This window comes from Chinchilla lanigera, unplaced genomic scaffold, assembly GCF_000276665.1.
Source record: "Chinchilla lanigera isolate Chin_1 unplaced genomic scaffold, ChiLan1.0 scaffold00002, whole genome shotgun sequence".
NCBI lineage: Eukaryota > Metazoa > Chordata > Mammalia > Rodentia > Chinchillidae > Chinchilla > Chinchilla lanigera.
In genome coordinates, this window is record NW_004955403.1 from 46,366,376 (window position 1) to 46,394,044 (window position 27,669).

The 27,669-nt window shown below is 52.7% G+C and overlaps 1 protein-coding gene across 3 annotated transcripts; it reads left to right on the forward strand.

Moving 5' to 3' along the window:
• The first annotated feature begins 1,014 nt into the window (after positions 1-1,014).
• Positions 1,015-24,176, forward strand: Rhobtb2 (Rho-related BTB domain containing 2). Of its 3 annotated transcripts, none has more exons than XM_005373692.2 (10): positions 1,015-1,074; positions 9,252-9,453; positions 10,079-10,182; positions 10,667-10,852; positions 11,812-12,830; positions 13,094-13,212; positions 14,975-15,125; positions 19,286-19,374; positions 19,933-20,038; positions 21,598-24,176. In XM_005373692.2, exons 1-10 carry the CDS (start codon positions 1,019-1,021, stop codon positions 21,813-21,815), a joined length of 2,250 nt encoding a protein of 749 aa, XP_005373749.1. In that variant the 5' UTR covers positions 1,015-1,018; the 3' UTR covers positions 21,816-24,176. The 3 variants fall into 3 exon arrangements, with proteins under 3 accessions (XP_005373749.1, XP_013369398.1, XP_005373750.1); XM_005373693.2 differs by lacking the exon at positions 1,015-1,074 and adding an exon at positions 4,745-5,305; XM_013513944.1 differs by lacking the exon at positions 19,933-20,038 and having other exon boundaries at positions 21,598-21,738.
• The last annotated feature ends 3,493 nt before the right edge of the window (positions 24,177-27,669 follow it).

Here is a 27,669-nt window from a genome sequence, read left to right on the forward strand (position 1 = left end):
ATATTGTCGTGGGCTCTAGGCCTCCAGCTGGACTCGTGGAGAATATTGCTGTGGGATCCAGGCTGTTAGCCGGATTCTTCGGGTTTCTAGCACATGGACAGATCTTCTTCGGGTTTCTAGCACATGGACATACTCTTTTGCATTTGACTTTTTGGGGGATTATTATAAAATAATCCTATAAATTATGTGTCCTGTATTAAATCTTGCAAATTCTGACCACAACACCTGGCTTCCTCCTGCCCCTGGGGGGCAGGTCCTTGCAGAGTCAACCACCCCCTGTTAACAACACAGAACCAACTGCATCCGGAGGTATCCAGCTGGCCTCTCCAAGCCCTGCTGTGTCATTCCCTATTTCCCTTGACATTCTAGACCTTCCTTTGGCTGAACTGGACCCAAGATGGCAACTGACCATTTAAGGAAGCTGAAGGTGGGGATGACTGCAGAATTAGATTCTCTCCCTGTTTCTCACCTTGTGTCTAATCGCATGCCCTTCCCCTGGAATACCTGCCCATTCACTTGCAACCATTGGCAGATATTTGGCTGGGACCAATTTGGATCAGAGGCTGCTCCAATGAAAAGGACAGCCAATCCAGGCCTTCCATGCTAGGCGCCTACCTTAGATGTCAGTGCTGGAATGAGCCTTGAAGGTCACACGAACTGACCCTTGGCCATGAGAAATTGAGCCCAGAAAGGAAAAGAACTTGTCCAGTGTCACACAGCTCCATGGGGACAGAATTCAAGCCTCCTCGTGACAACTGTCATCCAAATTATGCAACCAGTTCAGAACTGCCTAGGGAGGGGCATGGCCCCAGTTTCTGTCTCCCCTGACTGGCTGTGTGGTCCCTGTTGTCCCGCAGGCTGAAGTCTCAGCCCTCTGAGCTTGGACAGCAGAAGCCACACTTTTGTCCTGAGCAAAGCCCTCCCTTTGGCCTGTCTGATTTTGGGGTCACTCACAAAGTGCTCACTTATTTTCTCCCCTCTGTCTTCCCTTGGCCTGTCCTCTTCCCCATACAGAGCCATGGAAGCCCGAAGACGAGGCTGGTACAGCCCATGGAAGACCTCAGTGAGCAACATGTGAGTAGCCACTTTGTTGTGTGGTCTCCCTCCCTCCCTAACTTCTTCTCCCCAAACATTCATTCACCTGTCAAGCATTTATTGAGCATCTATTATGTGCTTGTTGAAGTACTAGGTTACAGGCTTTTACATAAACATTATGCAATCCCTCAAGGAGGTCTCAGTACTGTGAGGGAAAGGCTCAATCAGAGAGCAGTGTAACTGGTATCTAGGGGAGCACAGAGGAAGAAAATGGAACCTAGGTTTAACAGGGGGTGTTTGCCGAAGGCTTCCCAGAGGCAGTGATATCTAGGCAGAGATTTAAGGATGAGTTAGCACTATCCTTAAATCTTATGAAGGGGGTGGGAAGAGGAGGAGTGTTCTTGCAGAGGGAACTGCTTGGGCAGAGGCCCTGAAGGGTCCCACGTCTTTGTGGGGAACTGGTGGTGCCCCATCTCCTGGACTGAGGCTGAGAGCCTCTAGGCTTTCCTGCTCCTTCACCCTGCAGAGAGAGGCCTTGCATCTTGCTTGATAGTTGGTTCTGAACTTTGAGCCCAGGGCAGAGTGGGGATGCACCCTCCTGTGGAGGAGCAGGCCCTTGTCACCAGGCTTGTGGGATGGGCTTTTGGAGGAACGGAAGTCCTGGCAGAGGGATGTGGGGAAAGCCTGGTTCACAGTCTACAGAGCTCTGCGGAGAGCCAGAGCTGCTTGTGGAGTGAATGGAAGGTCCAGACTGGAGGAAGGACAGGAAGCGGGGGTCTGCATAGGAAGAGGGAACCCCAGCGCCACAGGAAGAGGGCAGGACAGTGGTGGGACTGGTCAGGAGCCTGCGCCATGCACCTCCTCAGAACAGGGTGGAGGCGTTTCTCCCCATACTAAGCCTCCCACTCACAGGCGGGCATCTGCCCAGTGTCAGAAAAGTGACAGCCACATGCTGGCCTGGAGGAGGGTGGCTGTGCGGAGGGACAGAGAAGGTGACTTTGGGGGACAGGTTCAAAGGCTTACGTCACTGGGGAAGGGGGAGTCACAGGCTGTGGTGATGCTGGAGTGGGAGCAGGAGACTCTGGAACCCAATCTGCCTCAGCACTGCCAGGAACCCCTCCAGTGACAGCCAAGAAAGCCAGGCCATGCACAGGGCATTGCCCAGCCCGTGGGAAGTAGGAAAGGCGGCGCGGAAGCTCAGCTAGCCAGAGACATGGCAGTTAGTGGCTGTTCTGAAACTATCTCAGAAGCACACCAGTGGCTCCCAGCTGCCGCAGATGGGCAGAGAGGGTTGGTGTGCTTGTGTGACCGGAGAAAAGAGGAGGCAGAGAGAGTTCAGGAGGCTTTCTGGGAAACCTTCCCAGCACTGCTGGCCTTGAGAAGTAACCTGAGCCAGAAAAGCAGACTTCCAGCCAGGGGTGGGCAGGCTCAGGTGAGGGAGCGGGGGTTGTGACAGTGCTGCTGCTGCTGCTGCTGCTGCTGAGCGCTGAAGAAGGGGGGTGGGGGGACCACCGACAACTCCTTGCCTGCTGCTGAGGGAGCCCGGCCTGGGTAAGGCTGTGTTTCCCAAGATACAGCATCGGAGGGTTGAGCCAGGATGAAGCAGTGTAATAGCAGGTCCTTGGCCTGCAGCTGGTGTGAGGCTGTTTAGAACAGCTGGAGGATGGAATCGAGGTTTGGGGAGAAGGGCCTGGTATCAGCCAGGGCTCGGGCTTGATGGTGTCTAGAATCCTCCACCAAAAGCTGGGAGCTGGTGCTGGGAGTGAGGGAACCCTGGGTGCTGCCCAAGGAAAAGGTGTGCAGAGGCTGCAGACAGCCAGGGTCAAACTCTGAGTGGGGACCTTGGCAAGGATTGGGAGCCTGAGGAGGACAGGGGTGTTGGTTTCTGTGGAGGCCAGAACCGTGACGGGAGGACTGAGTAAGGATTGTACTGGGAATGCCTGAGAGGTGAGGTGGCAGAGGACGCTGAAGAACAGCTGAAAGAGGAGATTGTGCAGGGCGGAGCTGGGAATCGAGGCCATCTCCTCAGCAAGGCACCTGCTCCGCCAGGCCAGTGCGCTGAGTGTGAGTAGAGTGAGTAGGTGTGCAACCTCATTTGACACACACAGTAGTCCAAGACCTATCCCCAGATCCATACCTTGGGATTCTGACAGTCTGGTTGAGCTTCCTGGTTGAGCCCTTTTTCCTAAGGGAGAAAGGGCATGGGCTCCATGTTTACAGGCTGGGTAGCAAACCCCGCCCCTCCCTATGTCACATGACTTGGGGCAGAGAGGAGTTCTGCTTTCCTACCTTGCAATGCACTGGGGCTAGAGATGCTACCAGGACATGTGAAAGGCAGCACCAACAGGCACCCAAGGCTCCGGTGGCTCTCTGGAGCCGGGTGGAGGGAGCAGGATACGAGTGCTTTGGCCCAGCATGCCAGGAAACTTCGAGTGATCACGTACAAGGTTTTTATTAGTTCAATCACTCTTGGACACAGAGAAGTGCGTGGGACTCTTCTATGCCAAAATTTCCTTCCTAAATATGTATGTGAACTAGTACTTTCTGTTTTATGGAGGGTGAGTCCTACCCAGAAGTGTGAAGTGGCACCTGCAGTCACTGCCAGTCTCTTTTGCAGCTTTGAGTAGATTCGGAAGGTTGCAAGCACCCTGCAACAGTCAAGTTCCTGCTGCCCTCCGAGTAGGCCAGAATGCACGTGTATCACAAGCGTCTTGCTGGGCAACCTCCAATCATATGATTTAACAGAAGAGAGGCATCTTTCAGACAATAGAGCGATTTTTAGTTGGCTTTTTTGGTAGTAAGTTTGTCTCCCTACTCATATTTTGCATAAACTGCTGTTAAAGTGGATTTGCACTCTCAGCACAGCCGGAAGTTTCACGGAGGGGATCGAGGTGGGAGACATGCAGGCCCTGGCAATCACTAAGACGGATAAAACTAGGAGCTAACTAGCACCACTGCTGGTCATCCAGATATCATAACAAAACCAGCCTCATCCTGAAGCTTCATTCTGAGATCACTCATTCATTTGACAGATGCGATTAGAAACACTCTATTTTACAGAGGGGTAGATGGAGACAGTGCCCAAAGGGGACTCGGGTCCGCTTCTGTGGCTAGTTTGGTGCATTCCTATCGGGGGCCAGAAGTTGTCCATGAATTCCTTGTAGTTGATCAGGTGGGGCGAGAACCGCTAAAGAAGCTCCTGGTGGGAGACAGGTGTGACAGGTACCCACCCCGAAGTCCCTAAGGGTCAGGGCAGTCAGAGGCACAGGCAGAAGCTACAGGGGTGATGGAGGAAGGCGCTCAAGTGCAGGGAAAAGTCCCTGGGTCGCAGAGGATTTGCGTGAAGCGCTGTTGTCTTCTGCTGGGCAAGTGGTGGAGGCCTGGGTTTTAAGGGGAAAGACAGAAAAAAGCTCCCTTTCTTTCCAACTCGCAAGCCTTCCTTGGCGCGCTAGGATGCCTGTGAGTTCCTTCTCCAACTCCTGGAGAAAAAGATAACCCCGCAAGAGTCCAGCGAGGCGCATGGCCAGGTGGAGAGCCGAAAAGCCCGCACCAGGGAAGAGCCGAAACCCTCGGGCGACTCCCGGGGGAGGGCATTGGCGTCAGGGGCGGGGCAGGAGGGCGGGGAAAGGGGCGGGGCTTCCGCAGCCCAATCACCTTCTTTCCCCGCCCCCGCCCCTTTCCACCAACAGTGCGCCGCGGTGGGCGGTCCCTGTTACGGCAGCGGTTCCTGGGTGCGATTTTTTTTCCTCCCCCCTTTTTTCTCTCTCGTCTTCTCTCTTTTTTTTTTCCTTTCCCTTTTTGTGAATGAAAAAAGGAGGTCGCTAGCGGCGCCCGGCTCTGCAGCGCTAGGCAGACGTCTTCAGACAGTGCCGGCGCCGCGGGCCTCGCCCGGCTCCTTGCACTCCCGCGCGCCCGCAGCCTCAGCCGGAGCCCGGCCTGGCCCGGCCCCGCAGCCGGAGGTCGGGGCGGCCGCGCGCAGCCCAGCCCGCGCCCCCGCCTCCATGACATTGGGCGCCCCGGGCGCGGGGAGATGCTGATCCGGAAGAGGCAGTGTCTGCAGTGCAGCGCCGTCCGGCCTGGGCTGATCTGCCAGAGTTTCTGATCATCGCGAACAGGGCCGGACCTGGAGCCCACAGCGGCCGGCGAGGGAGGCCGGCGTCGTCCTAACTTGCCCGCGTGGAGTGACCCCAGACATCTCACTAAAATGAACGTGCTTAGCAGGAAGAGATGTGTTCCGTACACTAGCAATTACCCCGTCACATGTAGTGGTGTAAGTAAATGACTGTTTTCTGTTTTGCCCTGGTTGCAAGCAACCTGTGCAAACGCGCCGCCTCGCCCTCCGTCTGCCTCCTGCGCGCGCCCTCCCGGCCCTGCCCGCGCCCCTTGTCCTCCAGCAGGGCTCTGGCTTCGCTGCTGGCGTCTGAGGGGGCGAGGGGCTAACCTCCGCTGCTGTATTTCCAGGGAAAGGGAGATGACTTGAATGCCGTAGCGTGTTGTGCCCCTCCCCCTTTCCTTTTTTCTTTTTCTCTCTCGTCTTCTCTCTTTTTTTTTCCTTTCCCTTTTGTGTGTGCAGAACAGTGTGGCGGGGGCTAAAAAAGAGGTTGGGGTGCAAATTTTTTTTTTTTTTTAAATGCTGGTGGAATTTGGGCGTTTTGCTTGCTGTTGTAAAGGTGTCTCAGAGTTCAACTCCATTGCAGTCTGTGCAACTGAGTTCTGGTAAAGTACTGGTGAAAACCGCTAGTGTTGCTTGTAAAAATTTCGACATCTTAGGCTTGAGAAGGTTCATCCTGTGTTTAGGCTTGCAGTTTTGCTAATATGACCATTCAAGATCTCTTTGGGCCTTACTGCCCATTGGGTCGAATTGAGGATCCATCTTTACGCCTTCGCAGGTATTACAAATGTCAGCGACCCCAGTGCGAGCTCCTTTAATTCCAAATCCACCCTCTGCTCGTCTCCTCCGATTCTCCCTATCCATCTTCTAGATTTTTACTTTCATTTTCAGGATTTTCCTCCCTTTCACGTTTTGTAAGATGCAGGATGTGGGATTTGGTTGCTAGGAGACAAGCCCGGCTCCCAGGGAGATTCTGTTGTTTCCTTGACAACCAGACTAGGGCAGCCACTGATGAACAAGCCTCCTATCAGCTGTGGGAGGGAAAGGGGGCCTCTTCTGAGCTCTGCAGAGAGTGTGTGTAGGGGTGTGTGTGGGGGGGAATGGGAGCCCAGGAGGTTTGTAGCTAATCTGAGCACACCTTCAAGTCCCGCCTGCAGCGGAGGAAGAGCAGGGAGAGCAGTTGGGCAGGAAGCTGTTTTGGGAGATGGCCCCAGTGGTCACGCTGCAAGGGTTGAGGGGAGCACATGCTGGGACTTTGGGATTATGTGGGAGAGGAGTGGGTTGAGAGTTGTGAATCCCAGGGGAGTGTACAAGGGAATATTAGTTTCTGGAAGGTAGCTGGGAGGCTTTGCAGGAGTAAGGATGAGGCAATGGGGAGGAAAAGTCTAGAGTCACTGAAGGAGAGGACGCCAGAGGGAAAGGGAAGTTGAGATGCTCACTGAGTGGGCTGTACCATTTGCACCAGCAATGGTCCAGAAAAGTAGAACTATCCAAAGCAGAAATTGCATTACTCTTGGCACACTAGCTCCAGGACAAGAATCTCATTTAAGACAGGCCTGATTAGACTAAGAGATCTGCTGGCTTAATTGGGCCAGTCTGTATCTTAAAGGGAGATATCATTACACATATAGATATACAATCTGGCATTATATAATATCACATTACATAAGAAGACAAGTACCTCCTTTCACCCTGGCTCTCTTGGCACAAGTTAATGGCGAGCCATGAGACTGTCTTCCAGTGCTCTCATACCCATTTTCCAGAGGGGAAGACTGATGCCCACCAAAGTGTAGTGATTTGCCTTTTCCATGGTAGGCGGATGACATTTGCCAGTCAGGCAGTTGGGACAGGGGTGGAATGGGTGAAGATATTAAGTACAGGGAGATGGTTGACGGACACACTGGGGAAAGTCAGAGGGGCAGCCGTGGAGCACATGGGGAAGGGGTGTTCAGCTTGGTGAACATGCAGCAAGTCTGGTGTCTAAACTCATGGCCCAGTATTTGTCACTGTTCTACTTGTTGGTTGGCTGTCCTCTACTTAACCCTAGAGGTGACACAACGTAAGGTGTGCTGGAGTGTGTTAATCACAAAGTGGCTGAACTCGGACCAGCCCTACTCTGCTGGTGTCCTGGTATCATCCCCGCTACCAGGATGCTCCTGGATTGAAGAACTGAGGCCCTGACCCCTTCTTTTCTCCCCCTACCCACCCGCACTACCTCCAGAGCTACATGCTGCTAGAACCTAAACTCCAGAAAGAAGTTCTGTGGCCAGGGGGTTTGCATTTCTATCTTGCAGCTGTGTGTACTTTGCACTTGGGATTCTATCTGTGTTTTGTTATTTATCCATGAAACAGAAACCACACCCACACGCCTCCTCACAGTGATTCTCAAACATCCCCCAGGAACTGTCAAAGTGGGCTTCCTGGTCCTTAGCTCAGGAGAGAGAAGAAGGAGGAGGACGCCAGTCGGGGGAAGAACGGTGGCCTAATGGGAAGAGAAGTAGGATGTAGACAGGAGGGAGCTGCATGGAGACCTTTGTTGTTTAAGGATCCAGATACTGTGCAGTTCCGAGGAGGAGGAGGAGGAGGAGGAGGAGGAGGAGCTGCCTCACTGAAAAGTCCTTGCTGCCCTTTTCGCTTAGGTTGCTGAGCTGCATCCACTCGGGCAAATCCCAGTTGCCATTGTTACTTGGGTATTTCGGTTCTGCATTCCTGCATGTTGGCATCCAGTTACAGCCCGCAGGAGTGGAGCGTCTCTGCTGCTGCTGCTGGCCTGGCTCTGGGGCTGGATGGCTCAGCTATGAGGTGCCTGGGCACCTCTGAGCCTTGGCTGAGGAAGGATTCCTCTGGGTCGTTCTAGCCCCTTCTCTGCACATGGGGAATGTGAGCAGTGGCCGACCGATGACCCTGCAGAAACCAGTTCCCTTCAGCGTCCCCTCAACCCTTCGAGGAGGGTGGATTCCAGCTGAGAGGCTGCCAGCCTAAGCCCCCTTGAGCCTCCTGGTAACAGCTTTTTAGACTCTGACTTGACATTTTGACGGCAGAAGGGCCTTCTGTTTGTTCATTTGAGCCATCCCTCACTGGGGGTGAACAAGCTGCTTCCTCTCTGCCCAACACTGGAGGAAACTGAGGCAAGCATTTGACACTGCAAGTTTTGACACTGCTTCTCCTGAAGCCTGCACTCCATGGAGACAGCAGAGTGAGCTTCTCCTGAGAGTGCCTAGTGCTGGGTCTTACCAGGAATGGGAAGTACAGATGAGGGAAAATCTCGCTTTCTCAGGGGCTGCATGCAGGAGGAAGCTGAGGAGGAGCAGCCCAGGTAGGAGACAGGCGTAAGCCATGGTTACCCTACCCCCGTCTCAGGCAGGCCTTTAGCTGAACAAGACACATGGGCAACGTGACAGGCCCAGCGTAGAGGAGGGAGGCCTGCAGGCTGGGCAGGTGCATCCAGAAGCCTCTCCAGCCCATACAGGCTGGCAGAAAACCTCTCCCATCTCCACAAAGAGGGCTAGGCTTGGAGGATGGATAAGAGCCTGGGGCATGGAAATGCACCACCAGAGAGGGCCAGGGCAAAGGGGGAGGCCAGGAGAGCTGCCACTCAGCCCTGACAAGTCCATTAAATTTTAAAGTGGGCCTGCCCTGGGGCATGCTGGGAAGGGGTGGGGACCTGGCCCCAACTCTGCTTCTCTCAGCTGTTTGTTCTGCTGCTGTCACAGCCCTGGGAGGAGGAGGAGGAGGAGAGCAGAGGATGAGTGAGCTCCCAAGCACATGCTCCTCTTTCTGGGGCGGCTGGGACAGGACAGGCGCAGGGCAGGCTCTGCCTTGGGATCGCTCGCAGGCCTCCTCCATCCGGAAGCCCAGCAGGAGGACAGGCCGGACCAGAGGGAAACAAGTGGTCCATCTGGTGGCGTTGCCACTCTCAGCCTGAATGGGATGTTTCCTCAGGACCCTGCAGAGCCCCTGTCCCGAAAGTCGCCCGCGCTTCTCTCCTTTAGTGCCAATGCTCGACGAGGGGCCAGCCGCAGCTGACCGGAGCTGCCTGCCCTGACCCTGGTCTCGGGGAGCTGGCATGCCAAGCTGTCCTGACCACTGCCCTCCTGCCCCACAGGTCCCAATTAATGGATTCTGACATGGATTATGAAAGACCAAACGTAGAGACCATCAAGTGCGTGGTGGTGGGGGACAACGCTGTGGGCAAGACCAGGCTCATCTGTGCCCGGGCCTGCAATGCCACCCTCACCCAGTACCAGCTGCTCGCCACCCATGTGCCCACAGTGTGGGCCATCGACCAGTATCGTGTGTGCCAAGAGGTAAGGCCGCAAGACCACTCGGCAGGGGACCACGCCATGCCTCTGAGGCTTCTTCCTAGCCGTGGCTTAGTGTCTCTAGAGCTCACGGGGCCCCAGAGCTCGCTGCCTCCCCCAGGCGCCCAAGAGGGGGCAGCTGAAGCGTAAGGAGCCCATGGAGACAGGTTGAGGGGAGCCCACGACTGAGGCATTGTCTTCGACCGTTTGTGTTTCGAATAGTTGGACTGGCGCCTGGCAGACCCCGATTAGGCTGGGTACTGCGTCTTGTGCAGTCACATCCCTAAGTCTTGGGGAGTCCTCTGAGCTGCAGCTTAGGAAAGGTGAAAGCAGAGACAGGAAAAGATCCAATGGCGAAAGATCATGTCAATATGTGATTGCAAGGAAAGCTGGAAACAAGGATAGGATCCCGGCTGTACCTTCTTTGTGTCTCTCCTGATTCTGCTGGGCTTTGAGGCCACACTGTTACTGATTCTGCAGAGATTTCATGCGGATGAGTGTGTTGTGCAAGGTACATAGTAGGAGATGCCACTTTGTCCCTTCACCCCCCTCCCCTGTGTTGCTGTGAGACCTTGGGGGTGAGCTGGCACCTAACCCAAGGGCTGCCACCCTTGTTGCCACCCCCACCCAGGTGCTGGAACGCTCCCGAGACGTGGTAGATGATGTCAGTGTCTCCCTGCGCCTCTGGGACACCTTTGGAGACCACCACAAAGATCGCCGCTTTGCTTATGGGAGGTAGGGGAAGCCTGGGCTGCCTGTAAGGAGGCATGTGGGCGGGTTTTTCTATTCCCTCCAGGGACCAAGCAACTCTGTACCCTTCAGACCTAGAGGAAAGTGTGGAGGAAAACAGCACAGCAGATGCCTTTGGGGCAGGGAAGGATGGGGGAGCCTGGGCGTAGGGTCCAGAGGCCTGGTTTGAGTCCCAACTCTGCCACGTCCAAACCCTGAGCTGACTTTTCTCACGATGAGATGGTAGAAATGGTAATTTTGAATTAGCAAGATAGTCATGCGGCCCCACGAGTCTTTAAGTGCTAAAATGCTACATAAATTATAGAGGTACTATTGTTATGTAATGTGTAGGAGGTGGGGGAACAGGTTCATAAGCTAGGTTTGGGCCTGCAGTGCAGGGGTAGGGGTGCGCATGCATGTGCCCTCGTTGCAGGGACAGGTCACTTCCCCCCAGCTTTCTCTGCCCACGACTTCTCTCTCCCACCCCCAGATCGGATGTGGTGGTTCTGTGCTTCTCCATTGCCAACCCCAATTCCCTCCACCATGTCAAGACCATGTGGTACCCAGAAATCAAGCACTTCTGCCCCCGAGCGCCTGTCATCCTGGTGGGCTGCCAGCTGGACCTGCGCTATGCTGACCTGGAGGCCGTCAACAGAGCAAGGCGGCCCTTGGCCAGGTAGGGGTACTGGGGGCTGGGGAGAGGGGTGGGCACCAAGGAGGGCAGGTCACCATAGCTCCCTGCTCAGCCCTGAGGGAACCCCACTGAGGCTTACATCTTTCCCTCCACTTAGAGTGAGCTTACATCCGAGCCAACAGGCATGCTTGTTCACCCATCCATTCACATACGTGTCTGTCGCACACCTACGGGGCAAACAGTGCTGTGCCTAGGCACTGTGCAGAAAGACGGAGGGGCAGGTGGGATTTACATCAAAAGGTCTTACAATTTTTTTGGAGCTAATACAGTTGACCTTCTGTATCCAGAGGTTTGGCTGTGAATGGAAAATATTTTTTAAAAACTGAACCTGTACTGATTATGCTCGCTTCGGCAGCACATATACTGAATCTGTACTGAACATGTGTAGACTTTTTTCCTTGTTGTTATGTCCTAGACAAGGCATCATAAAACCCTTTACATAGCATTTACATCGTATTAAGTATTATAAGCAATCCAGAGATGATTTCAAGTCTAGGGGAGGATGTGTACAGGTTACATATATACTATAACATTGTAAGTCAGAGACTTGAGATTCCATGGGTTTTGGTATCCGGGTGAGGTCCTGGAACCAGTCCCCCGGGAACACTGAGGGTTAGCCGTATATGAGCAGGTTAATACCAATGTGAGCCCTTCCATGCTAATTGCAGAAAGGGAGGTGGCGCTATCACGGTTTTGAACTGGGGCATGAGGAGCACTGAGGTCTGGCATGGGTAGTGAAGTAGGGAAGGCTTCCTGGAAGATGAAGGTTTGGAGGAGGACCTGAGGGACCTTATAGGAACTTGGCCACACAGAGGAGAGAGAGCAGGGCAGGAGAGGGGCCAGCACTGATGATCATGAGCAGAGGCCCCCAGCCTGGGGAAGGATGCGCACGCTCCCTCCACCACCAACACAAGTTTGGTTTCCTTCCTTGAACTCTCCAGGCCCATCAAGCCCAATGAGATCCTTCCCCCGGAAAAAGGTCGGGAGGTGGCCAAGGAACTGGGCATCCCCTACTATGAGACCAGCGTGGTGGCCCAGTTTGGCATCAAGGACGTCTTTGACAATGCCATCCGGGCTGCGCTCATCTCCCGGCGCCACCTACAGTTCTGGAAGTCTCACCTCCGCAATGTGCAGCGGCCTCTGCTCCAGGCACCCTTCTTGCCCCCCAAGCCCCCGCCCCCCATCATCGTGGTGCCCGACCCCCCCTCCAGCAGTGAGGAATGCCCCGCCCACCTCCTGGAGGACCCGCTCTGTGCGGACGTCATCCTGGTGCTGCAGGAGCGGGTGCGTATCTTTGCCCACAAAATCTACCTCTCCACCTCCTCCTCCAAGTTCTACGACCTGTTCCTCATGGACCTGAGTGAGGGGGAGCTGGGAGGCCCCTCGGGGCCAGGGGGACCCCGCCCAGAGGACCACCGGGGCCACCCCGATCAACACCACCACCATCACCACCACCACCACGGGCGGGACTTCCTGCTACGGGCAGCCAGCTTCGATGTATGTGAGAGCGTGGATGAGGTGGGAGGCTCCGGTCCTGCTGGTCTCCGAGCCTCAACCAGTGACGGGATCTTGCGGGGCAGTGGAACAGGGTACCTGCCAGGCAGGGGTCGTGTGCTGTCTTCCTGGAGCCGAGCTTTTGTCAGCATCCAGGAAGAGATGGCAGAGGATCCTCTGACCTACAAATCCCGGCTGATGGTGGTGGTGAAGATGGATAACTCCATCCAGCCAGGGCCCTTCCGGGCTGTTCTCAAGTACCTGTACACAGGCGAACTGGGTGAGAATGAGCGGGACCTCATGCACATCGCCCACATTGCCGAGCTGCTGGAAGTCTTCGATCTGCGCATGATGGTGGCCAACATTCTCAACAACGAGGCCTTCATGAACCAGGAGATCACCAAGGCCTTCCACGTCCGCCGCACCAACCGGGTTAAGGAGTGCTTGGCGAAGGGCACCTTCTCAGGTATGGGGCATGCTTAGAAGGTCAGGGATTGTCTCCAGATAGCTTTCTTAAGGACGTGGGCTGGTCCCATTAGCATTCCAAGCAGGTTTTAGCTTTGACATCCTGGAGCTAGGACCGCCTGCTCCTTGAGAAGAGAGCTTGGTCATGCTACGCAGCTGTGGCCTCAGAAGAAAGCTGGGTAGTCAGGGCTCCATGTCGCCCTTGGGGTTGATCCTCCTCATGCTCACAGAAGCTCATGCGGTGCCTCTTCTCCTCCCACACAGACGTGACCTTCATCCTGGATGATGGTACCATCAGCGCCCACAAGCCCCTGTTGATTTCCAGTTGTGACTGGATGGCTGCCATGTTTGGGGGGCCGTTTGTGGAAAGTTCCACCAGGGAGGTGAGGCGGAGCATGGGAAGGGGTCACGGGAAAGGGACAGAGTGACGGGCCTGATAGAAATGTATAAGATGGTTCCTAGAGCCAGGGAATTGACCATATTCCAGGAGGGGGAATTACAGTTACTGCTGAACTTGGTAGTTTGGGAAGGACTTTCGTATGTGACTCTCACAGTGTGGCATTCCCACTTCGTACATAGGGAAGGGAAGCCCTGACAGATGGTGACCTGTGAGCAGAAAGGAGAGATTAGGACTGGGTCTCAGGATTGCTGATTCCTTGGCTCTTTACGTAACACCTTGTTGCCTCCCTGAGACTTGTGACACAACTGGAAAAAAACAATTGTGTCCCAAGTTGAATCCACCACTGTTTTCAAAGACAGGTTTTATTATTACTGAGCTCTGGTGAGGCCAGCATCTGGAGACGCTCACCACTGAAAAGCTGTGCTGTTACAGATCCCGAGGAAGGGAGCGTGTGCATCATGGGTGCCACACCGGGAAGTGCCAGGGTCGGCCAGGAGCTGGAGAGTGTCTGTGGGAAGGGGAAGAGCAGGCCCAGCAAGCAGGCCTGGGATTGGCCAGCCTGGACCATTTCAATGGGCCATGAAGGCTCTAGAGTCAAAGCATCAAAACTCGGAATAGAAAAGGGCATACTGAGTGCAGTCACCTTGCCCTCTAAGTAGTACCCGGCCAGCTCACCTCCGCTTCCCTGTGCTGCCACTTCCTCAGAACGCTAGACCAGAAGCTCAGAGCTCGAAGGGCTCATCACTGTTTGCTTAGAAATGTTCTTTCTTTCCCATCCTCCCAGCCATGCACAGTAGCCCAGGCTGCAGCCCTTGGCGTTCACCTTCATCTCTGAATCTTGGAACATTAATTGCCCACCACTATGCCTTGTAGTTACAGTTCTACTTTGCTCAGATGAGGAAAGTTCTGGGTGTCCCCTTGAAGTTTCTCCCACTGGTCTGTCATTGCTTTTGAGAGCAGGGACTAGGTCTTTGGCTTCTGCCAAGTACCTGTCTGTTAGTGAAGGATCACCCAGTACTTGAATGAAAAGCTGAGCCAAGAGCAATACAGTGTCATTTCCCGCTATCCGGAAGATGACCTTCCTGAGATTTCTGGGAAGCAAGTCCTTAGGGAAGGCCAAGTGGAAGGCTTGAGGTGTGGAGTGGTCTCTGACGTGGGAGTAGGATTTGGATTTACAAAGGGTGGACTGGGATTCTCTGCAGCCCCAGGGGCCTGCCAGCCCCGGGCACTTCTCAGTACCAGCGACACCAGCTTTAAAGCTCTGGCCAACTCCCCGCACGCCCAGAGAAACTCACATCTGATGAGAAAGCAGTTTTGGTTGCAGCACTGCTTCAGAGAGATCCCAGAGGCCCAGAGCAGCAGCTTTGAGCAGCCAGAGAGAAGCCAGCTGGCGTTCCCTTTGCTCCTTCTGTGTCCCACTGCAACTGCTCCCTGCAGGCTTGAGGTGGGGGTAGTGGTGGCGGGGTTGGAGAGGGGGTGTTGGTAAGTGATGTAAATGGCTCTTTAGAGCACCTGGAAGCCAGAGCAGCTTCAAGATGCCGCAAAGAATCCAGGTCCCTTTAAAAGAGTCTTGTGCCTTGTTTCTGGGTGCTGTCCACAAAGTGAGGCTCAGCACCAGGCGTCACTTTGGGGGCTGGGCCTTTGGGGGTCCCTGAGCAGATACAAGCCCAGCACAGATCCTGGACCTGAGGTACTCTTTCCCTAAGCTGAGCCTCATGGCGCCCGGCCTGCTTCTCCCCACCCAGGTGGTGCTTCCCTACACGAGCAAGAGCTGCATGAGGGCGGTGCTGGAGTACCTCTACACGGGCATGTTCACCTCCAGCCCCGACCTGGACGACATGAAGCTCATCATCCTGGCCAACCGCCTCTGCCTGCCGCACTTGGTTGCCCTCACAGGTAACTAACTGGAGTGCTCAGGGCGCTCCCCGGGCGCAGTCAGGGAGAGCCTGCCGGGGCAGTGATTATGTGTCACCTGTCCCCTCTCTCCTGGGAACAGACAGCACCCCAAGGGATGAAGTGCTCCTAGAATGAAGTCCACTGACACGTAGTTTTCTGGGTGAGGATGTAGGTGAGGAGGGTGTTTGGTCCGTGCCGCGGAGAGGCTCTGCACAGGTCACCTCAGCCCACAAAGTGGTCCCCGGCAGGCAATGGCACATTGCGTCTTGGCTTGGCTTCACTCAGGCAGGCCCTCGACGTCAACACAGACTAGATCACCATTCCACATTTCTACCCTGTGAGTCTTCTTGTCTGCTTCACACTTCCCTTTCTTTCTTCTCTACCTTTGTCACCACCTTCTCTTCTTGCAGAAACAGAAAACAAACATTGACCCTCCACTCCTGACTCTGTGAAAGGGCTGTGATAGCTGGAAGCTCTGGGATGTCTCAGGGGTGGGGAAAGAAGGGTGGTCAGCAGGGCAATTCAGGTCCAAGGGTCTGAGGGAGAGAAATAGTGTTCTTCGGGTGAAGGGAATCAGGCTGGAGACCCAGGCAGCCAGATGGCTTCTGCTGATGTTGGAATTGATGTTTGTGTTGTTGGTATTGCTACTGGTGCTGATGGTGAGGTCAAGGTTAGCATTTCTGGCCAGGCTTGGGAGAGGCAGAGAGAAAATCCTCAGATAAGGAGTTGGGGTTTAGACAAGGACCAAGTATCAGAATTGCTGGGTCCCTGGACAGAGGACCAAGACTGGCATGAAGACATGAGGGAAGACAGCAATCTCAGGTTGATAAAGGAATTGTAAGGCAGAGCATGGTCACAGGAAGAAGGCAGAAATCATTGTTCAGAACCAAAATATGAAGAGATGAGCCTTCTGTGGGAGTCCAGGGATCCCAGCTGGGGTCAAAAGGGACTTTAAGGCAGGGAGTAAGAGAAGCATCTCAAGATTATGGCTGTAACAGTTTCGCCTAGGAAAACTGGTGTGGTCTCCCCAGATCACGTAAAATTTCAAATCCTAAGATGGAGTAATTTTACTTTTAAAAGACTATCAAGAAATGATCCCAAGGAAAAATAAAATATGCAGAGGAATTTCTCTAAACATTCATTTCATCAGGGCAGGCAATTGGAAGTGAGTCAAATCCTTTGTTTAAGCTCTCCTATGTAATTTCACATGGTAGCCATTTTAATAATGCTGGAGGCTGGAGGTGCAGCTTAGTGGTAGGGTGCCTGCCTAGCATCTGTGAGGCCCTGGGTTCCATCCCAGGTATTCTGAAAAATTCATTCATGCATGCATTCATTCATTCATTCATTCATTTAATTTAAAAAGAAAAATAATGTTGCACACATGTTGCATAAGTTTTCTCTGGAAATGGTGCATTCACACTAGCCAGTGTATACAAAAATGTGTACATGTACCTTGTAAAGGATTCTTCAGGAGTGATGCGTATTTCTCAACTCTGGTGAAATTTTGAGCTTTGTGAGATCTACTTCCCGTGAAGTTATTCATTCATATTTAAAACTTCGTTGTTTGTTGTTAAATATAAATAGAAATACATAAAACTACAGGAAACATGTTCAGCTTAGTGGATTAGTATAAAACAAAACATTTTTCCAAGCCTGATGTGTGTCAGGAGCAGGAAGCTAGCTGGCCACACCAGAAGTCACTACCACTCGTCCCACATCAGAGCCCTCTTTCCCAGCTGGAAGGACCCACACTGCTCAGCCCTTTTTTCTTAGAGCACTTCCTGCCAGCTCACTGTCTCACCCTCCCTTCTTGCTTTATCATCCAACTGTGCAACCTTAAACACTCACAGAATGGATTGGCTTTTTATATATCTTTTAGATTTCTTGAATCTATGGCTACCTTGTCCAATAAAAAGTTTTCTCCCTGAAATGTATTTGGTGAAACAAAAACAAAACACTGGTCTTTTCCTCCAGTAGAGTTTTTCATGATCTAGATTTTTGCAGATTGCAGTTTCATAGTGTAGTTGAATGTAGTAAACTGGAAATTTGGCTCTAGAGGCTATATCAGATGCACAATTTTTTTTTTTTTTTTAGACAGCATCTTGCTATGTAGTCCAGATTGGCCTTGAGCTTGCAGTAATCCCCCTGCCTCAGCCTCCTGAGTGCTGGGGTTATAGGCATGTGTCACCATGCTTTATCAGTTTTTTTGTAAGACTGCGTCACAGGTTATTTCTCACTTCATTAAGGGGCAAAGACTGTCTGTTTTCTTCTCTCTTTTTGTGATTTTAGTGGACATTGAGTGTCATTGTCTGGATCCATCAACTTACTAAGGTGTTACAAAATGGTAATATTCCAGTTCAGCCAGTCCTTCTTCATTAATCTGTTGGAAGACTTCTCAAAAGAGAGAAACTTACCCTCACCTGCTATTTGTTACATAATGATACAGGTCATGTAGGAAAGGCAGGTGAATACTTGATTCTCTCCTTTTATTTACCAGTATTTAATATACTTTTATTTCTGAAACTATTGTTTCAGAAGTGACCAAATATCTTTTGTTTTTGTTTTTGAGACAAGATCTCACTGTGTAATTCAGGCTGGCCTTGAACTCACAGTGATCCTCCTGCCTTAGCCTCCTGAGTGCTGGAGCACAGGTGTACACCACCATGCCCAGCTTGTGTTTGCATTTTAATAATATTATTATGAACTCTTAGATTTGGACATACTTGATTGGTTTCAGTGAAGTACAGTTATCTTTTTTGAAGTTCAAACATTGTACGTTTACGTGATAGGAGCCTCTGCACTGGCTCCGGAGTCTCAGGGCTCCCTTGCTATCTGGAGGGATGGGATGGTCTTGGTTCCTCTTGTATATTTCATGCTTTAAGACATGTGTGTCTAACCTTTTGGCTTGTGGCTTGTGTGGGCCAAACAGGAATTATCTTTGGCCACATATAAAATATATGATACAATTAATGTATGTAAGCAACAAACTTCCCTTATTTTCTGTGTTTTAAACTATGTTTTAAAAAAATATAGTCCCTGCATTTTACTTTATTTTTTTTATTTTTTTTTTATTTTTATTTTTTTTCTGGTACCAGGAATTGAACTCACGACCTTGCACTTGCCAGGCAGGCGCTGTGCCACTGAGCTAAATCCCCAGCCCCAAGTCCCTGCATTTTAGTCGCCAAGCTGCACAAGCACCAGTAAGATCTGACATGCCGGGTTTCAATGCCACCGTGGGGGCACAGGTGGCAGAGTTGGCACCAGTCATGCCCTTCCCTATCCAGCCTTCTCTTGTTGCCTACACAACCCGTGCAGGAGCCTCATGCACTCAGTCATGAAAGCATTGCAAGAAAATCGCCTAATAACATTAACGTTTATGATTGCGCAGGGCTGCACTGCTAGTTGTTCAGGGACACGCTTGGCCTGCGGTTTCCAAAGGTTGGACACACCTGCTCCACCACTTGGCATTGGCCATTTCTCTGAGAGCCCCGGGCTTACCCTAGTTGGAAATGGACACGGGATTTCTGTGTACTGGGAATGCTCATTGCTCACGGGGTGATTATTGTTTCTGGATCTTTTCTGTGGACGGAGTTGGGAAATATGTTTGTCTCTAAAGATAAAATCCCTCATGAGTTTATAGTACTGACACTTCTCATTAAGATTCATGACCGAGGGTGTTTTCTTCCTCAGCATGAAAGTTTTAATATAAAATGCAAGTTCGTTGCAAAGTTTAAATGAATGCAGCTGGGTTTAACTCGACAGCTCTAACTCACAGTCCTCAGCCTTCTGTGTTGTCTTCAGGGAACATGAGGCTTCGTACCTCTCCCGTCTGTGTCCATGGCTAATTCTCTTGGGGACTTTTGACCCTGTATATATCGGACTGTGGTGGGACAGATGTGGTTAGAATATCCTCTTAGTGAAGTTAGCATCCTCCTTCACATCCCACCCCGCGTCCCCAACTCACTAAGGTCCTGCCTCATCCCCCCCCCGCCCCCATCCCTCACACTGGAGCTTCCCCGAGTCACCTGTGGCCTCTCCTGGCCTGTTGGGACTTGCCCCTGTCCTCGTCTCTCTCCACCCTGCAGGGGGCCCCTGCTGTGGGTGTAACTAGTACAGGTGCCCGCGGTTCTTGCATTGATGGCTGGCTCTGTGTGTCACAGAACAGTACACGGTGACCGGGCTGATGGAAGCAACCCAGATGATGGTGGACATCGACGGAGATGTCCTCGTGTTCCTGGAGCTGGCTCAGGTATCAGGGCAGGGAAGGAATCTACAGCACTCTGCCTGCCTGCAGGCTCATCTTCCCGCCCACTGGCCGTGTGTAGGGAGGCTGGGAGGTTGTAGGCAGGAAGGCCTCCTACAGTGTCAGACTCCCTAACTTGGAGAGCCCGTCTCAGTGCAGAATCGAGCCCCTGAAGGTTGGTATTTGACATCGGAGCACAGCTGGGGACACTCCTAGGAGGGCCAGCTCCCTAAGCTGAGACGCCTGCATCTTCCTGCTGGGGAGGAGAAGGAAGTCATGTAGGATAAAAGCTAAGAGGGCGGGTGCAGCAGGAGGCCACCCTTCAGGCCGTGGATATCTTTTGTGTCACCGCCTCAGCAAGGCTGAAGCAAGGTGACACAGGGCCTAGTGGCAGTGCCCAGGAGCCCAAGTTAAGCATGGTCCTCCTCAGTCCTGGGTGGGCTCACCTTTGGGGCTGGGCCGTGTGACTGTGGGGTGCTCCCACAGCTCCGAAGGGGACTGCGTCTGCACAGTCTCTTTGAGCCCAGGGGTCTCAGGACAGACGCGCTTCTGTTCTGTCCCCAGTTCCACTGTGCGTACCAGTTGGCCGACTGGTGTCTCCACCACATCTGTACCAACTACAACAACGTGTGCCGCAAGTTCCCCCGAGACATGAAGGCCATGTCCCCAGGTGAGGCCACGTCCCCTGATGCCAGCCCCAGCAGCACCTGCGGCTCCTGCCTTGGGCTCAAGGGGCCTCAGCTTGAGTCTACAGCTGGGACTTTTAACCCAGGGACCAATGATCCTTGGGCCTCACTTGGCCTTGGGTGGGGGCCCATATTGGGGGGGGAACCCCAGGAAAAGTGCTGTCTGTAGGGCTGGGAAGCTGGGGACCTTGGGCAGTTCACTCTGCCTCTAGGCTTGTTTCTCAGGGCATTGATGAGAGTTGGTAGTTTTCAGACCCTCCGGGACAGGGCATCACAATGAGAAAGACCCTTGGTACTGCAATCCAGTACACATATAGAAAAGCATATGAGTCTTTAACATGCTGTTCATGACCCAGAAACTTGGTTTCCCACAGCAGAGACCACTCAGGTCTGGGTAGGTACCCTGTACAGTCACCTGCAATTCCGTCTCTGCTGAATTAATTTCTCAGGTCCTGGAGCCCAACATGAGCTGCACTGGCTGCAGGGAGAGGTGTCGCTGGCTCCCCCAAAGGCTCTGCCACTCGGTGTCCTCACGGGGTTCCCTCCTCTGCTGCGATCCCTCCCAGCTCAGGGTGGCTGCTGCACCTTTCCAGCTCTCCCAGCCCGGTGCTCTCCTCTCTGCGTGTTACGGCCCTTCTAGCGCGTTCTTCCTAAAGCCCAGGCCCAATGACATCGCTCCCTGGTTCCACCCGCCATCTCTGACCAGGGTCCTGTGGCAGCGGCGCTGCCTCTCGATTCCCTCAGCACCTGGGCTCTGGCCAGCAGGAGCTTCACGCTCATCCCTAGCCTTGTGTTGTTCCTTCTCCCTCTTTCTTGGCCCCAGCCTGTTGTATTCCCAGCATCAGGTCCCTGACTTACTTTTTGTTTTGTTTGAGACAAGGCCTTGTTATGAAACTTAGGCTGGTCTCGAATTCACTGTATAGTCCAGGCTGGCCCCGAACCTGCTGTGATCCTCCTGCCTCAGCTTCCCAAGTGCTGGGATTACAGGCATGCGCCCCCAGGCTCCACTTGATTTACATCGTTTGCATGACTGTGGTGCAGTTATGTATTCTGTAGAAAGTCTACTTGGATTTTTGAATAGGATCAAACTCTGACCGACTTCTCCAGTGAGGGTTTGAGAAACACCTTCAGAGCGTAGTTTCCTGGGCTACCCTGCGGTCCTGTCCCTTCTAGGTGATGACACTGGGCCGTGGCAGCAACTCAGCCTGCAGCCGGGAGGACAGTGCAGTGTGCTGTGCTGCTCCAAGAGAGTGCTGGGCGGGCTGGGTAGAGTCAATGCATTTTCTCCTGGTGATACTTCCATTTAGGATGCGCTAACGGAGGGCGTAGGTTGGGAGCAGCAACACGTGTGCTGTCTTCTCCATATCTCCTGGAAGCGCCTCTCCCCTACTGGGCCCTCCTGTCCTGGACCCTGGTGTCAGTGTGCTTGGTGCTGGCCCAGAACCTGCCTCGGGCTGGGACTGTGTGCTTAGGCGTCTCCCCTACCCGTAGTCTTCTGTCCCTTCGCCCTCCTCCTAACCGATCTCCATGCCTTCTGCTTCAGAAAACCAGGAGTACTTCGAGAAGCACCGCTGGCCGCCCGTCTGGTACCTGAAGGAGGAGGACCACTACCAGCGCGCGCGCAAGGAGCGCGAGAAGGAGGACTACCTGCACCTGAAGCGGCAGCCCAAGCGGCGCTGGCTGTTCTGGAACAGCCCCTCCTCCCCGTCCTCCTCCGCAGCCAGCTCGGCGTCCCCGTCCTCCTCCTCGGCCGTGGTCTGAGATGCTGCCACCCTCTCCCAACCCTGCTGCTGTCGTCCCCGTTTGCCCTTGTCCCTGCACTCTTCAGCATCACCCCCTCCACCCAACAGGGACAAGGGGACCCACCTAACCAGGACCCTAAGGGCAGAGCTGATGTCACCAGCCAGCACGGCTTAGGAGCTGGCCTTCCTCAGAACAGGGTCAGCCGCAGGGCCCCTGGTTCCGGGCAGGGCAGGGTCCCGGCTGGGGGCAGGAAGAGAAAGGGCTCCTGCGTCTTCTCTCTGGGCTTGAGGACACGAGCGTTCGAGGGAAACAGCTCCCTGCAGGAGGGTGTGTTTGTGTGTCTATCCCTGCTCTGGCCAGGGAGGCAGCCCCTGTCCCAGACAGCGAGGGCCCTGCCTGTCAGCCACGCCTTTCCATCCGTGGGCTTCAGGGTGGCAAACGTTTCGTGGGCGTTGCTACGTGGAACACACTCAGATCCTCACGGGAGAAGTCAGGGTAGAAATTAAGCTTTCAGAGCCCAACTCAAGATGTCTGTGTCCTGGGGCACAGCTGCAAAAGGCCACTCGTGTAAAGGTTTTTGTCCTGCCAGTGTCCCTCCAGGGCTGCAGCCAATGCAGGCCTGAGGGCAGGTGGCAGAGGTGGTTCTGAGCTCCAGGCCTGGAGGTGGGGCCTCTCGTGGCAGTGAGAAACTGCTCTCCCGCTCCTGCATGCCTCACATTTGGAGGTGGGAGCCAGAGGCAGCAGCTGGGGCGGGGGAGAAGGAGGAAGGGTGCGGTTTGTGCAAAGCAATGCCTCGCTCCTCTGCGGTGGGAGGGGCTTGCTCTGCCCCTGGGTAGCACTGCTTTTTATGGGGCGGGGCAAAATTAGTGAAAAAACAACAGAGGGATGAAAACCAAACTCAAAAGAAGGTCACCAACAGAAACACGCGATCTCCCCAAAGAATGAAGATCAGAAAAAGACCCTGTAGAGCCTACATTTTTATAAAGCCAAACCGAAGGCTCCGGGATGAGGAGACAAGAGGTTAGGCTGCATTGTCTACTCTGAGCCCTTGCAGGGAAGGACCTGACGCCTCTGTGGCTGAGGATGCCCTGGCCTTGCTGGCTGCCCCTCAGGGAAGCCCAGCTCCTGGCCTGCAGCTTGCTGGGGACAAGCTGTGGGGTTGGAGGGAGGGCTTTGGTCTAAGGGCTCGAGCAGCGCTGTCCATCTTGAAGGTGCCTGGACAGAGCTGGAGAACAGGAGTCTCCTGTAATGAAGGATCAAAGACAGCCCGTCTAGACCTGGTTTACCATAAAGGGAAGGAGAAAGAGAATGCAGCAGTTTAGTCCACAGAGAAGGATGAGATTGCAGGATTAAATAGTAGCTTTGCCCATGGGGTAAAAGCTGTGCCTCAGCTGACCTTTTCCCCGTTTCCTAATCCTGACCCACTCTTCACCACCCCTCACCCTTCTTAGATCTCTGGGATGGAGTCCTGCAGAAGCGAGGCACGGTCAGGAGACAGTGCCGGTTCAGAGCCCTGAGAGATGCTTTAGGAAAAAGGACTGGCTAGGCACCAGGGATGGCTGATTAACTCTGGGACAGGCGGCCCAGAAACAGCTGACTCTGCAATGAATGGGTGGTATCCAGACCTGGAGCTCTGGGTGAACCCCTGTTCTCTGGGCTGGGACCTTTGGCTGGGAAGGCAGTTACATGCTGCCCTCTGCTGGAGATCAAATTTCCTGCAGCTGAGCTCTGCCCTGGCTTCCAAGGCAAGGCTGTGCCCCATTCATTGCCTTTGAGAAGGAAGCATGCAGACCAGGGCAGCCCCTTCCCTCCAAGAAGGGGACGAAGCTGAGGGCACACGGGGCCTCCCAGGAACTGTAGGTCCTAAAGAGCCAAGGAGGAGGAATTGGTCTCCCAGGAGCCTGCAGGGCTCGGCACCCAGGGCTACTGATGAGGGTGGACAGGCTGGTGGTGAGAGCTGAGGCCCAGAGGAGAGCGCCACAGTATCCCCACGAGGCAGGCCCACACACTCCTCAGGGACCCACCGCCCTGCCCCACAGCTCTGCTAGAACCAGTCTGTACCCCAGGGGCTGTGGGGGAGGCAGGCCAGCGCGGGGTAGGGAGGAGGTGTGAGTTCCGGTCCCTAGGGACTGGTGCTCTGGCGTGCAGGAGGCAGAAACAGGAAACACCTGGTGCAGGACACGCCCCAGGCACCAGGGAGGGAGGGAGGGAGGGGTGGATGACACAGCAAGAAACACTCCCCAGACTCCTGGCACTCCGCTGTTTCAGAGGAGAACCGGAGGACGGGGCCAAAAAACAAAAACCCACACCTCTTTTTATATAAGGTTTCATATTTAATTTGGTCATAAATTCATAAATACACATGTATTTTGTACCAAACCAAAATTTTGTTGCGTTATTTATTTGATACTGCCAATACAGTTCTGATAGATACACGGCAGGAGTGAAACTACCGCACACGTCCATCGCCGAGCCTCATACAGAACCCAAAGGAGCCTGTGTGCACGTGCTGCCACTGAAAGGACACTTCTGTCCAACACTGACAAGGGTAGCACTTGGTTAGACCTCTGGAAAAGGGATGAGAGAGCCGCAGAGCTCCCTCTAAGAGTAGGGACCAACACCCCAAGGAGCAGCAGACAATGGCCTGCCAGCAGGAACACCCTGCAGCTGCCAGGAACATGGGGGAACCCCAGGCAGCAGCGGGAGGAGGACGGGCATGCCCCATGGGCAGTTCATCCAGAGTGTGTATGTAGCTTTGGTCCAGTTAGCCAGCTCTGGAACAAGACAACGTAGAATGCCCGGAGGTGGGCGAGGAAATAGACTACAGAGCCTGGGAACTGCCACCTCCATGAAATTGTCCTTCCTTGACTGGGGTACTGTGGAGAAAGTTTTGATGGAAAGATGGCTGAATAATGAGTATGAGAATAGAGCTACCCATGATTTCGCACATCTGTAACCCCAACACTTGGGAGGCTGAGGCAGGAGGATCACAGTAAACTCAAGCTTAACCTGGGGTTACATAGTCCCTGTCTCAAAAATAAAAGCACACATCTGTAATCCGAGCACTCTGGGAGGCTGAGACTGGAGGATCACAAGTTTGAACCTAGCCTTGGCCACTTAGTGACTTAGTAAGCCCCTGTCTCAATGTATAACATTTTTTTAAAGGCTTGGGATGTAGCACAGTCCAATTTCCCAAAATAATAATAAATAAAAACTGAACAGAAGCTGCACAGGATAAAACCCAAATGAGTCAGCCATCCTATCTCATTGTCACAGCATTTAACAATTAAGAGTCCTATATAAAGTAGTCAGATGCTTACTGAGGGCTATGGTCCTCATATAGAGAGTCTGCACCCCTGAACACACCTCTGGAGGCTTAGATTCACCAGAAGTGAGAGGTACCATCTTGTCTTAAGTAGGCCAATGTGTCACATTCATAGACACCATTTATTCCTTCTCCAAGACCATGGTAGGTGTCAGGGACGGAGATATGAGTGAGAACTGGAGCCTAAACAGAAGGGACATTTTTGCTCTTCCTCTCTTACGGATTTCTCATTCTATGAATGATATGTCCACCTCAGTAATAAATGTAAACAATTTAGGAATCATATTACCAAGTGTATTGTAATAATTATGGTTGTCAAAAAAATAAAACCAAAATACAAAAGTCGTAAGATTGTAGCCAGGCGTGGTACTGCTCACCTGTAATCCCAGCACTCAGAGGCTGAGGCAGAAGGATCATTGTGAGTTTGAGACCAGCCTGGGCTACAAAGGCTGGCTCAAGGCCAGCCTGAACTTCTTAGCGAGACCCTCTCTCAAAAAGACACACATACACACACACACACACACACACACACATACAAAGATTACATAGAAACAGTATACGCATAATAAATACACAAAGTTTAAACGTTACAAACCCCACCCACCCCCACAAACTCTCATGTTTTTAGAAGTGATCTCATCAGAAGTGGCGTATGGCAGACACTTGCAATGTCAACTTGAATAGATTAAAAAACACCCAGGAGTTAGTGGAGCACAGTTGTGGATGTGTATGAACCACTGACCTGTAAGCTGCAAAGTAAAAGGGAAGACCCGCCCTGGGAAAGGGACAGGGAAAGGGAAAAAAGGCTCATTTTTGTTCCTCCAGAGGACTTACTGTCTTCACCATCACCTTTGGATGTTCGTTTCTAGTTCCTTCAGGCTTCCAGCCTTCCAGCACAGACCCTGGGGCTTTTTTACATGGACTCAGACCAGACTCTGTGTCAGCTCCAGGACTTCACCTTTCCACCAGATCTTCCTGCTCTTTAACACACAATGGAATGCCCTTTTGCATTCTTCCATCCCTGACTCCACAGGTGGCTGTGTGGGCCTGTGATAAATTCTTTATCACATACATATTTTTATATTGAATCTGTTCCTCTAGTGAACTTTAACTGATACAAGGTGGGTCACCGCAAGCAAAACTTGGAAGGGTATATTTTCATCCCTTCTCTGTCTGCTTCTTTGTTTCCATGCAGTAAGCAGCTTTCTTCTGCCATGCCATTCTGCCATGTGGTTTGTGCCTTGGAGCCAGCTGACCATGGACTGACCTCACAGATACTATAAGCCCAAATAAACTTCTCCTTTAAATTCCAGGTGCCAGGAATTTTGTCTCAGTGATGAGAAAACAACTAATACAGAAAATTAGTACCAAGAGTAGGGTCACTGCTGGTACCAAGAGTAGGGTCATGTGGTTCAGGAGCCTTCAGAACTGGTTTGTGGGAGGAATTTTGAAAGGTTTGGAGATGCTAGCTAGAGAAGCCTTAGAATGCTGTAAACAGAGATTGATGTGATTCTAGCTGGAGTTCAGAAGACCAGAATGCTGATAGGAATGTGAACAGCAAAGGCCAAGCTCAGGAGATTTCAGTTGGGAATAAGGACCCCATCAGCAGTTAAGACTACAGGTCATGTGTGTTATACTCTGGCATAAAATTTATCTACATTTTGCCCATGTCCCTCTGCAGGAGACTGAGATTAGGGTAGTGGACTAATTAACCTGGTGGAGGAAATTTCAAGGCAGCCCCATGTGGAGGTTGTGGCATTGTTACTGTTAGCTGCTTTTAGTCAGATCTAGAGTGAGAATTAGGAGAAAAACATAGGCCTAAGTGATTTGAAAAGTTTTCAGTTTTGCCAGAAAGAAGCTCCTGTGAAGCTAGGGCAAGGAAGAGATAGTTGCTGAAAATATTTGCAATAAAAAGAAGGCAAAACCAAAATGTGGGGCTGCATGCCTGTAATCCCAGCACTTGAGAGGCTGAGGCAAGAGGACTGCCAGAAGTCTGACGCCAGCCTGTATTCAAGGTCAGCCTGAACTACAAAACAAAACAAAAATTTAAAATTGTTTAGCTGTCATGACACTGAGGTCATGGTCCAGTGGGACTCAACTACTACTCAAGCTGGCAGTTGACCATTGCATCATCCACATGGTGCTGGTTTCTCGGGCATGCAGAATGCAAAGTTATGGGGTCATGCAGGCTTCCACTCATATTGAGGAAGAAGTCCTAGGAGACCAAGCTCACATATGTGACAGAGTTATTGTCCCTGACAGGAACTTATATGAGGCAATGCATAAAGCTGTGAGAGAGTGAAACCAAAGGTGCAGTAGTAATGCCAGGAACACAGGACATCTGCTGAGGTAAGCTGCAAGCAGTGGGCAGAACCAGCCCAAGAAGATGGAAGCCTCTGACCACACAGGCTCAAGAAGCAGCACCAGTCCAAGGTCGAAGGCTGGAAGCTCACTGTAGAGTCATCAGTGCAAGTCTGTGCTGGAAAGGTGAAGACACTCACAACTGATGTATGAAAGCAATGATTAAGACGGGAGCTTCACACTTCC